A 12,738-nucleotide genomic window follows, 5' to 3' on the forward strand; every position below is an offset into this window, starting at 1 on the left:
CTAGCATTCTCTCAAATCTCATCTGAAATTAGATTATGTAGGGTTTGGTAAATTGAGTGCTTTAAGAGTTCAATATATATATATATATATATATATATATATATATATATATATATATATATATATATATATATATATATATATAGACTCTGGCATCGGAGGGCTGTAGAATACCGTGGCACTGACCCTTCAGTCCAGAGATGTCTTGGGTCACGATAGATGGATGGAACCGCGCGTCTCTGGTGGACTCTTAAGGAGTCTAAACATAATCAGCTCGTTCTGCAGGAACTGTTTGCTTTATCAGCTTCGCAGGTGCAAAAAGGTTTTGACGACGTGTCAAAAGCTTTAGGGGTTAAAGAGGATTTTGCTTCAGGTGGCCGGTCTGAAGCTTTTCTCTAGAACTAAGGGAAAACCCGAGTAATCTGGTTTTAATGTTCTCATGTTATGGTTGTGTAGCCAACCAGAGGCTGACAAGTTTGAGGAATATTACCAAGAATCTCAGAAACACACTTTCTTTGATACTGGAGGCTTTGATCTGGGTAAAGGTTATTTATGTGTCATGGGTTTAACTTTACCTTACTTGTTCTTGTGTGAGTGCAAATGGTTATGACCTTGTCAAGTAAACATGCAATCAATCATTGAGAACAGATTAATGAAACATTTCATTATTTTAATTATCATGAGTAGCAATAAACAAACGTTTATTTAATGATTATCTAGCTTATAAGTTTTAGAAGTTCATATTTAATTTTAAATCTTCTTTCTTCTGTGAAGCAAGGAGTCTTAGATAAAAGGGTGCTCTGTGAGGGACCTTGGAAAGAACAGGATTTCAATGTTATGATTCCAGGATGTCAACAAGCAGTGCAGGATCTTGTGGCTTGTTGGCAGATAGAATATAAAATCCACCTCATAGGATGGAATTAGGTCTGTAGATGACGGATGACCTATACCGTAGGTCAATCTGTAGGTGAAAACTGACCATTTGTGGACATTATAATTATATTAATCAGTCTAGTTTTAAAACCAAGTGAACAAGAATCTCTGCAAAGCTTAAAAACTTGAGAAAAATATATAATTTTTAGGGGGAGAAAAATATTTTCTTAATTTTCACAGGAGCCACTGCCAAGATACTAAAAGTTTGGTGTTAGTGTAACGTCACGAAATGGACTGATTTTAAAGAACCCACATGCAGCCAGAGCAAATAACCCTGGCTACTACATGTCTGCTCCTTGTCAGGAGTCTGTGAGTGCACAACTCAGCATTTTAATCAGATGACTTCATCAGCTGAGTGCAGCTTCATCAGATAATAAAGATGAACAGTAGCAGCCAAGGCCCTTCACAAGAGAACTGTTTTAGATAAATCTTTATTCCCAGAAGAAAGAAGATTTAATGTTTTAGTAGTGTTTACAGGATGAGGTCATCATTACACCAGACAGAGAGTAAAGTTAAAGTTAAGAACACATGACATAACTAACCTTGTCCCTAGACTCAGAGACTCTGCGTCTCAGAGCGTGTGTTTCTGAGATTCTTGGTAAGTTTGGTAATAGATAACAGCGGGTATATAAACCAGCCGTTCTGCTTTCTTGTCAGTCGGGAGAGAAAGCTGGAGACTGGCCATCTCTTAGCAGATCTCTAGCTCAGAAAGATTTTGACACACTGTCAAAACCTTCAAGCTTTTTGCACCTGCAAAGCTGAACAAGATAGTTTTCCTGCAGAACAAAGCTGACTCAAACTCCTTCAGAGTTATTTTAAGACACATGGTTTCTATCCGTCGTGACCCGAGACACGTCTCTAGGACTGAAAGGAAGGCACCTCGGTACTCTACAGCCCTCCGGTGCCAGTGGTCATCCGACCACTCTGACTTTCGGATCCACCAAGAGGGTGCCTCTACGGTAATGTAGACACACAGATAGTGTCTGTATGCAGTTTGATAAATAACAGCTTATAGCTTATCTGCAAACCAAATTCTTTTATCCAGAACGCACCTCTCTGAAGATACGGAGATTCTGATTCATCATCTCATATTCACATATGGTTTTCAGACACCCATCTTTTAGTTCCATCCGCTGACAGGATAATAGTTTAAACCATTTGTCAAGTCCTAATTGTTTGTAAAATAAATTCTTATTTGTTTGCAAACACTGACTGGTTCTTGAATCATAAACAAAGTGTGAACGATCCCTTAATAATTAAAATAATCCTAGAACCTTCTAATTAATCATCCTAAAACCTAGCAAGGTGATATTCTATAAATAATAGAGTATTACAGCTATTGGTCACAAGTAATGAGAATAGAAATAAACAGCTCTTAGGCAATTTATTTAGCCCACAGTACTCTACTATTTTCCATTACATCAGCTTCATAACTTTATCGATAAACATTGATAACAATCTGCTATAAGCCACAGATGTTTGCTTTGAATGGCCTTCGTAGACGAAGAATTCTGCATTAATACAGTAGTTATATTACAAAATCAGGCAATAATAAAGTGCAGCATCATAATAATATTATTCATGTTATTTTATATAATAATACTAATACTACTAATAATAATCATTATTATTATTACATTAACAAACAGATTTAACTCAGTGTTAATTATGGCACATACATCCTAAAGTCCACAATTTTGTTTTCCCAGCAAAAACAACTCAGGCCAGTTATGTCAGATATCATAAACAGTTATTATTGCTGTAATTTCTAAGGAACTCAAACAAAACAATGAGTTTGTTTCCGGATGAAATATTCTGTAAAAAAAATTTTATCAGCCTCAAAATGCAAATTTTTTGCCAGAAACAAAAAAGTGTTCATTTTAAACTTTAAAATTCTACTAATAAAGCAAAAACAGAGCAGGAATTCTCTTTTTTAAGCACAACAAACTCATCATAATGAATCATGAATAACTTCCTTGTTTTCCTCTAAGTTAACACGGACAGCAAAAAAACCCACTGAATTTATCTGAAAAAGCCATAGAAAACTGAAAAAAGGACTATAGCAGGTAGGTTTTCCATGCACCTGCCTCTAAATAACATATATGATTATTTGGTATGCCTTATTCTTTTATTTTTCATCCAATAAAAAGTAAAACTGGCATTTGCAGCTCCTGTTTTTCTTAATTAAAGTGAATTAATAACACATCCCTTGGTAAGAGTTTAAGATGATTGCACAGCTGTGGGGTAAACCAGAAGTTTTTGTCATGGTCTGCGTTCTGCGTCTCCCTCATGTGTCTCCTTGTGTTCTCCATCCCTCTCTAGGTTCCCCTTATGTCTGGTGTTCCTCGTGTCTCGTCTGCATCCCCCCTCATGTGCTCCTTGTGTTCCCCAACCCCTCCAGATGTCCCTCTAGGATTCCCCTCATGTGTAACCAAGCTTCCAGTGCCCCTTTTTGTCCCCAGCTCCCTCCCAGTCTCCCCTAGTCACCCCTCTGTAGTTTTTCTATAGGTTCAGCTTTTCATTTTATTAGTCTCGTTTAGTGTGTGTTTCCTTCCCCACTTGTTAATTAGTCTCCCTCAGTCCTCAGGTCATTAGTTATTTATTCTTGGGTTCTCCTGTGCCCTTAAGTCTTTTAGATTTATTTATTTAGATTCATAGGTTAGGGTTTATCCCCTCTGCTTGGTTTTCCCTTCCCATTTAGGCCCTGTCCACACGTAGCCAGGGATCTGCCAAAACGTAGATATTTTTCTACGTTTTGGCCTGTCATCACACGAAAACTGAGTTTTTTCTACACAAAAACGGATCTTTTTAAAAACTCCGGCCAAAGTGAAGATCTGCGTTTTCTACGTTTTGGGTATCTGCGTGTGGACAGACAAAACCGGAGTTTTAAGGTCCGTAACGTCACTTTCCGCGACAAAAAAATGCTGACATCACGTGTGTGACCTGTGCTTACACTAGCCGACAGCATGGATGCCCTCAGAGCTGCGCTCGCTTTATCACTTGTTCAAGCGCTTTTTGCTTGTTTGTTTTTGCAAGCGGAATTACTGCTCCTTGCGGAAGACCACAGACGAAGGACGAGGTTAAGAACGGGGGAAGTACTGCCGCCTACAGGTCTGGCATGTCCTTAACAACGTATTTATCCGGGTACGTGTGGACAGAGTTTTTTTTAAAACGAGGTGGTGTGGATGCAAGTTTCTGGAGGGGCGGATATTCGATTAAAAAAAAACGGCTACGTGTGGACTAGGCCTTAGTCAATTGTTCTCACCAGTCTCCTCTCAGTTCTCTCTCCCCACGCACCTGCTTCTCATCTCCCAATCACCGTCCCTGTGTATATAACCCTGTCGTCGTCTCAGTGTTTTGTCGGTCCATTGATGTTTCTCAGCCTAATAAAAGGGATTTTACTTTTACAAATCGCTCCTGCCTCGTGTCGTCTGGTGTTCTGCATCTTGGGTCCTAACCTCCTCCTACTCGCATCGTGACAAGTTTTCCTTGTGCATTTTTAAAATACAGAAGGTAAAAATAGAAAAATTAAATAAATGTACATCTAACCTGAGCAGCAGCAGCATTGTGTGGGGTGAAGTCTGGTTCCCAGATTCCTTAATGAGATTAGCATATGTTTGCAAAATGATTCACCTTTACATCTCCTGCTTGGTCGAGTTTAATCTCCTAATCTAACGATGTTTTCAGACAACAGTTTGGTAAAACCAGGATTAAATAATAATCTGGCCTATCAACTGCAAAATCATCATTTTCAATATCTTATTTTAAAGATAAGTTGAGTTTAAAATTCCTGAGAAAGTTGATGAACTAAAAATAAAGTTTTCCCTTTCAGGTTTAAGTCTGAAAGACAAAAGCAGGTTAGGGTCACTCGCTCGCTACCGGCCACCGTAGAGGTGGATCTTAACAAACGAGATGGTCTCCCAATAGCTGCTGTGTCCTTTTTCATAGATGGCAAAGATAAACTTTTTATCTTCCACGGAGCTGCTGTTCAGCGACGTGATGCAGGAGTAACCGCTCGGCCCGTGCCATATCTGCAAGGCTTTCTTTTCCCAAGACGATCCATTCGTTAGCGACCACTGTAGCGTCAGGTTCACTCCTGAGGAGGATAAAGCGGGATCGTTTGTCAAAAAACACAATTGAACCATTCTTAATGCAACCATCTGTTTTATTCTGCCGGTTCTCACTCTGTTTTTCGTTGGAGGGGTTGATGAAGTACAGCACTCCGTTTTTCTGCAGCGCTCCGGCTGCAACGACTGGATCCACCAGATTGTAGTCGAAAAACAGCTCATCCACGGGGAGAGTCAAGCCTCCGTCCAGACTGCGAACCACAATGCGACACCGGCAGTGGTAGTTGTTCTGGTTGCGCACGTTGATCATGATGCTGCCATTCGGCAACTCCACTGGCTGCAGAAACAACAGAGGAAGGCAGAATCAGCTGATCGTCATCCTTGGATGCTGATGTTAGACTAGTTCTACAGGTTTGCACAGAGCAACGTAAGAATAGAGAACACAATAGATTAGATACAATCTTTTAAACTGGAAAATGTGGTTGCAGTATTTATACTTCTCCACTAGAGGATGCAAGGACACAAAGCTCTAAAGAGGAGGGCCAAAATCCTAAGGTTAAAAGTCACTTTGGACCACAAAAATCCAATTTTTTTTATCTTTATAAAAAAAGCAAAATTTTCTCTATGGTGACTTTTATTTGCACTTCTAAAATAATATGCATATTAGTAAAAATATGAACAGAAAGTCTGAAAAGTGCTCTAGAGAGAAACATTCCACCATCAGCAACGCCAGGCCAGCAGAGTGTGGCGGTCTGGGACGGTGTGTGGACCAGGGACCTGGGTCCAGGTTTCCTAAAGGGCGACTGTGCTGTGTTGCTGCTACAGAGGATCAGATTCAGCAGCCTCCTGCTGAAAGTCTATGCCCTGATGTTGAAAGTCAAAAGAAAACTGGAACAGCTCTATATGGATATTTGATAGTGGAGAAGAGTTTGTCTCATGTGTTTTATTGACTTGGACTTTGTCGTGTCCTGTGGAGGGTTTTTAGGAGGGTGGGGGTTCAGGCCCCAACAAATTTTGGTTTATTGTAATCAGAAATGTAATAAAACTGCAGCACAATGTACCTGGCACTCGTCAGGGTTGAAGTCCAAAGCCTTTTTAGGCTGGTTGTAAGGGATGCTCTTCAGCGCTGCTCCGTTGTACCAGTTCTTTCCGTGGTCGTCACTAAGGATGCAAAAAACACCGTCTCCCTCTATCGTCCCATGTCCACAAACTACCAACCTCCCCTTGGCTGGATGGTGTTTCTTCTGTAGCAGAAAACAAAACCAGATACCAAATTTATTGTTTGTTTGTTTAGTTTCTTCCAAAAATATATCATATATTGATTAGCAAGATTCAAAAACCTGATTTGTTTGAATTATTTTCTACTAAACATCCTAAAGCTTTGCATCCATCCTTGTTTTCCTGTTTTATTTTAATATAAATGATAATAATTGGTTTTGTGTTGTCTTAAAGATCAAAAATATAATTAAACTAGGGATGCACCGATCAGGTTTTTTGCTGAAGATCACCGATACCGATATCAAAGAATGCTGATCACCGATACCAATCACGTGGATTGGCCAGAAATTTTCTACAACATTATAATGAGTGCTACAAACTACATAATCTGGGAATAAAGGAAATGTAACCTAATCTAAAATGGTCTGTATTAGGGTTGTCACGGTGTGAAAATTTAACCTCACGATTATTGTGACCAAAATTACCACGGTTTTCGGTATTATCGCGGTATTTTTTTTAAACGTGCTACATTTTCACACAATTAAATAAACCCTGTATATCAGGAAAATATTGTCCTCAATTTGTGTCTAAATTTTGCCTAAAATGTGTTATTTTGTAATTATGTTGTTTATTTGTTTACATTTTTCCCCTTTAGTCTTTAAAATACCAATATTTGCCCATAACTTCTTATTTTATGTCTGTTTGATGTCATCATTTAAAAATATTAGATCAGATGATACTCAGTACTCAAGTAGTCTTCTAATCAGATACCCTTTTACCCTTACTTGAGTAATAAAACCTATATCAGGAAAATATTGTCCTCGGTTTGTGTTCTTCCAGTGAGCTTTGCAGATGTGGGAAAATGTCATCAGGCAGTAATCATTGTTAAATTCATAATGATTCTCGGAGAGAGACCAACTCTTATCTGCCCCTGGGAGCCCCGTAATGCATAGCGTCATTTCAACATGGGGGTGTCCGCGACACGGTTTATATGCAGGTAGCGGCGCTGCGGCTGCTTTATATAGCGACTCGTTGCATTCTCCCTCAACCCAAATCCTCGGATCACGCATTTTAGCTAAAACGCTAACGTTAACTTGCCTTGCGTTGACTGTAGAGTTGTGGGTGATGGTCACGCAGATGTGTCATGAGATTGAAGCGTTGCTGCCTTTCACAGACACTTTTTCTGCTCGTGCTGCAAACAGGATAGCTGTCTTCTATCAACTGTCCCTCGGCATTCTTCAAATATCTAAAATATGCCCGTACTTCCGACTTTGTCTTCTTTGAGGGATAATAAATGTCCTCCTGAGCGCTGCCGTCTCCTCCTTTGACCATTATTTCAGCTTTAGCTTCAAGAAAGTTTTGTTGTAAACAAAGCGTGTATGTGCCGCCGGCAACTTCTGCAGATGATACGGTGGCTGGTAAGGGTCACCACGCCCACACCACAGCCACGGTAAACCCACCAAGATAATATAGTTTTTTAAAAACAAGACGGTTATTATTGTCAACTTTTTTTTTTTACCGGGGTTTAGCGCTACACTGGTTACCGTGACAACCCTACCTGATCGGTTTGCTTTGATCTATTTTGAAAATTCCGATCAAAACCGATAGGGGCGCTATCGGCCGATTACGATCAAATGCCGATCCATCGGTGCATCCCTAAATTAAACCATTTTGTTTTCATGAAATTACCATAAAAACTAACAGCTGCATTATGAAAAAAGTAACAACAAGATCATATAAGGTGGTTTTTACACATTACAACAGAGTTCCCTCCAACAACGCTCAGTTATGATTTATCAAGTGACATCTTCCACACTAAAGTATCAAAGAGTCTAAAAACCATTCACATATGTTGTAATAAACTTAGATAAAAAGGTTTAGGACATTCATTTTTAGAGTTGTAAGAAAAGGCTTAGGTTCTTTAAAGGTGCATGAAGTAAGAATGACATCCGGTGGTCAAATGTGGGTACTGCAGTCCATGAATCAAAACAAACAAGTTTGCTCTGAGCTCTGAGTTATGGATCAGCACTAGAAGATTCTAGATGACAAGTGAAGATGAGTCCTACATTGTAAGTAGATACGTAGATAAATACGTTTCTCATTAGAGCCTACTTTTTTTTTCAAATTAACTGTTAGCATTGTTAGCTTAACATTAGCCTCTAAAACAAAAGTTGTTTTACTTTCTTTTGCTTCTGGGCCGCTCCTTTTACTGGCTTCAGATCTGTCGACAACATTGCTGCTTTCCCAGCTTGATTTACAAATGCCGGCGCAGCAGAGTTAGCTCTGCGCAGACTCAGTAACCCTGCTGGCTCTGGGACTGTAAACAAAGGCTACGTCCCTCTTTAGCTTTTTTGAAAGGAGAAAAACTGTCTACCCCCAAGTCGGCTGAGAAGGAAATCTGTTTCCATGTAACCTTCCTTTCAACACGATTGAGACGTTAGACTGTTTAGTGATTATTTCACAGAAAATGTCTTACTTATTGCTTCTTTACACTAAAACCAATAATGGTTAGGGTTAACAGGGGTATCAAAATCAAAGCAGTGTGGCTCAACTTTGCTGACTGACTTTTAAATCAATGAGACAGATAGGGTACTTTGAAGAAGCCGTGCCTCTACCTTGAAACCAAAACTATGCTAGTTCCCACTTCTTAATCTAGATAGCCTCATGAAGGCTCAAGTTGTAGAAAAAAGGAAGTGAGACTTATGCAACCATTATGATCAGCATAGACCAATAGTTTAACAGGGTGCAGCTTTGTGTTTAATGACATGAGGAATCTGCTGTGAAAGATCAGTTTAACACGTGATATGAATGATAAACATGTAAGTTTCTTATGATCTCAAATGGAAACTAGAGCTGTAAAAAGGTCATGTAGGTTAAATTTTAACTTGTTACAGCAAAAAAAGTTAAACTTCTTTCATAAATTATAATTTTCCCACCTGTATACCTAATCCCGGCCCAGGGGCAAATTCTTTAACTCCTAGCTGGACCGACAGGTTTCTGGGCCTGCTCCAGCTGAGGCCGTCATCCAGGCTCTCCACCATCATGGTGCTGGCTGGGCTGCAGTGGTAAAGGTGGAAGCAGAGGGAGTAGATCAGAATTACTGAACCCACATCTTCATCCACCACCACTGAGCCCAGGTTCAGACCATTTGGGTGGGATACATCGTCCACTATGAAGGCGGTTGGGGACCAAGTGTTCCCTAAGAAGGTGGTAAAGGAGGAGAAGATGGAAACCTTTAGCTTGATCCAAAACTGCTCCTAAAAGTAAGCAATGACCATCATAGGTGTCCATTTAAATGGCTTTTGTCGCTAATTTGTGTTCAAAATTTTCTCTCAAACTTTTTAAAAATTCTGCAGAATTTGTCTTCAGTAGGTTTAGAATGAAAACGAATAAAAACTGTAAGTTTGGGTGGGCCTGCCTTTGTCAGTGGACCGTCTCATTGCAAGGAACTTGGCTCCAATGTCACTTGATGAAAACTTCCTGGCCTCAGTGAAGGCCAGCAGGCTTCCTTTGGGGGTAAAAGTGATGAGTGGGATCCTGAAGGTGTTCACTTCCCCCTGAACTCCGCTCACCCACAGCAGCTGTTCCTCGTACACCAGGGGATCAATCTGAACGACAGAAAACAGGTAATCAGGAGTAGGACAGGATAGGCCTACAAAGGCGACGTTCCTGACATGAACATATGTGACTGAAACCAGTTTGGATAGGTGTATCATCTGCAGGCATTAAAATCACGAGGCACTGCATCGGCAGTGGCAGGGACTCCCCCACTGCCGCCGGGCCCGGCGGCGAGTGAGAACTGCCTATCGCACTGCCTAAACACAGCATGACAACTTATGCCATCTCTTTCTTGGTTACGCTGCAGCGTCTTCTATCCAGGCATCACGCAGCAGCAGCACATTTACTGAGCTACAATCTCAGCATCTAGAACCAGGTGAGTAAGTTACTTGTTAGGCTATTTGTAATCAGCAGTAGAAACAGACTTTTTCAAATTAAACGGCTTATCACATATATCGATATGCAAAATTAATTAATTTGAATCCACACCAGACACCTGTTTTTGGCACAATGAGTGCAGCATTGATTTAGCATTGAGAATATTAAATAATCTGAACATACACATCTGAAATTGTCTCCTTAACATGTTATTGTCAGTTAGGCTGTAAATTTGTAAAAAAGGATGGACATTAGTTTTTGTGACATTAGTGAGTCATCTTCAAGGCATAAAGGTTTATGCCCTGAAGAAGGTGGTACAGAAACGCGTCGGTGTTTCCTTGTTTAATAAATGAAAACCTCAGAGTGCCTCAGATCACCGGTTCTTCTATCTTATATTCGACGATTTATTTGATGCTGAAGAGCACTTGAGAGTGAGACATACGTTTTTTCAAATATTCCCCATGGATGCTCTCACTTCCACCTGTTTTTGATCATTTTATTCATGTTTTCATAGAACAGATTAAAAAATGATCAATAAAATAAAAAGTCCAGTGACATTAAAAATAATGAAAAGCATCACTGCACATGGCTGAGGAATATTGAATGTGAAAGTGGCACTGTTCTTAAGTAATTCATGCATCAGAGGGTTAAGTTGCTTTGTGTGTGTGTGTGTGTGTGTGTGCGTGTGTGTGTGTGTGTGTGCGTGCGTGCGTGCGTTTATTTTCTCACAGAAGAACCCAACACCAGCAGACTCAGTGCTCCAATCCAACAGCCTGAAGAGACATCATCATCAGCTTCAACAGATGTCTGTGAACATGTATGAGCTGCTAGCCCCATGGATCCTGCTGACTGGCCACAGCAGTTGAACAAAATGGAAAGTAGAACTTTCTTTATGATGACACTTTTAATATTTGAGTTTTGCGTTTGATTGCACAGTTTAATGTTGCTTTTGATTTTGCATCCCCCCCCCCCCCCCCATGACATTTGCACAACATTTTGAGTTGTTGGTTATTGTAATATTCTCAGCATACTTATCTTTCAAGCTTATATTTATTCTTCAGGCTGTTGACTTTAAAGAGTTGCTGTGTGAATATTTAAAATAAAAAATTAGTAACTACGGAATCACTGTGGAGTGACTTTTTCCAATGTGTGGTGGGTGGACTTGGGTTTGGGTGAGGGACATGCAGGCACGGGGGGGGGGGGGGGGGGGGGGGTCAAATGGGCACCCTCACCTTGGGCACCAAATTACCCAGAGCCGGCCCTGCGAGGCAGTCTAGTGAGTAAGCAGCTGCAGCAAGTATAACTCAATAATGATCATACCTGGCTCTAGGAGGGTATTAGTGCTTACATTTTAGTATTTTCTTATTTCATCATTAGTTTTTAATATCATTTAAATGCTGAAAAGTAAACCAGATCCTTTCAGGTGATACTGTAAAGCGCGACTCAGGTAGGTTGCGAATGACCACAGTCACCAATTCTTCAGAATTGTGTGTACTGAAACTCTATTTTCCCTCTGGGATTAATAAAGTATCTTTGAATTGAATGAATCAGATTCAATTTGTATTTGTTTATTATTTATAACCAGCGGAATGCAGGCCCAACCCATGTCAGAACCTCCATTCATCACTTTCGAACTGTAATTTGACACGAAAAAATATAAATCTGTGCTGATCTTTTTTACAATGCACATTCCCATGGATCACCACTATCATCTGTGACGCCCTCTCGAAACAACACATCGAAACTTTCTGAATTTTTAAATTCATTTTTCTTACGTTGAAAGTTTTTTAATTCACTTTCCACCTTTTTGAACATCCAGTAATCAGACGTAACCAGTGCATGTAATTACCGTAGCTTCAGCGTTTTTATCTTCTATAAATGCAATAAATATCTAATTAAATCAACTAATAATAGCTTCATGTACCTGTGCAGGACTGCCAATACAAACAGACGGTGACAGCAGAAAGAACAGAGCTACTATCCCACTTCCGGTTCCCATTTCGCAAATTTTTAAACTATCTTCTTCACTTCGAAACGATAATAAAATAAAAGAGAAGCAGAATGTCAAAACATTATTAAATAAACTGTAAAAGCTAGCTAACTAACTCGCACACATGATAGAACTATTTATCCGGGTAAGTCACATGATCAAATTGCGTGGTTACGTAACTACCGGTTTCTACCTAAATAAAACAGGAAGTAACTTTTAGTAAAAAGATAAACACATGCACTTAAAAGATTTTTTTTAAGTCGTTCATCGTATGTTTTGGGACATCAAACTCCCTGCTCGAGCATCTGAAGTTTAGAAATTTTTAAATAAAGCAAAAATTGTATCAAATAAATCACTTTACCAGCCTTTGATTTTATTGGGTTGCATAAGTATACTTTTTGATAATTACAGCATTTATTCTTTAATAAGAATTATTCTATCAAACAAAACACAAAAGCACAAAATGAATCAATATATACACAAACCCAAAGAATGACCAACATAAATGAATGACAGACGTAAAGCCTGCCAGCAAAAGCTGAAAAAAGTGCCAATTGTTGAAATAGCTAGAATTTATATATATTATTATTATTG

General features: G+C 39.5%; 1 protein-coding gene across 1 annotated transcript; it reads right to left on the minus strand.

Moving 5' to 3' along the window:
* Positions 1–4,636: 4,636 nt before the first annotated feature.
* neu1 (neuraminidase 1) lies at positions 4,637–12,298 on the minus strand. Its single transcript, XM_015973483.3, has 6 exons — positions 12,079–12,298; positions 9,637–9,826; positions 9,155–9,417; positions 6,062–6,244; positions 5,118–5,337; positions 4,637–5,029 (listed from the first exon to the last, which is right to left on the minus strand). Exons 1-6 carry the CDS (start codon positions 12,151–12,153, stop codon positions 4,809–4,811), a joined length of 1,152 nt encoding a protein of 383 aa, XP_015828969.1. The 5' UTR covers positions 12,154–12,298; the 3' UTR covers positions 4,637–4,808.
* Between the last annotated feature and the right edge of the window lie 440 nt (positions 12,299–12,738).

Source organism: Nothobranchius furzeri, chromosome 19 (genome assembly GCF_043380555.1).
Source record: "Nothobranchius furzeri strain GRZ-AD chromosome 19, NfurGRZ-RIMD1, whole genome shotgun sequence".
Classification (NCBI taxonomy): Eukaryota; Metazoa; Chordata; class Actinopteri; order Cyprinodontiformes; family Nothobranchiidae; genus Nothobranchius; species Nothobranchius furzeri.

Bases quoted from the DNA above. Each gene is read 5' to 3' on its own strand.
- neu1 (XM_015973483.3), bottom strand. From the start codon at position 12,153: ATGGGAACCGGAAGTGGGATAGTAGCTCTGTTCTTTCTGCTGTCACCG. The intron at 9,827-12,078 runs GTACATGAAGCT...TCTGTCGTTCAG, and splicing joins GTATTGGCAGTCCTGCACAG to ATTGATCCCCTGGTGTACGA. The intron at 6,245-9,154 runs GTGGGAAAATTA...TTTCTGCTACAG, and splicing joins GGCCGGGATTAGGTATACAG to AAGAAACACCATCCAGCCAA.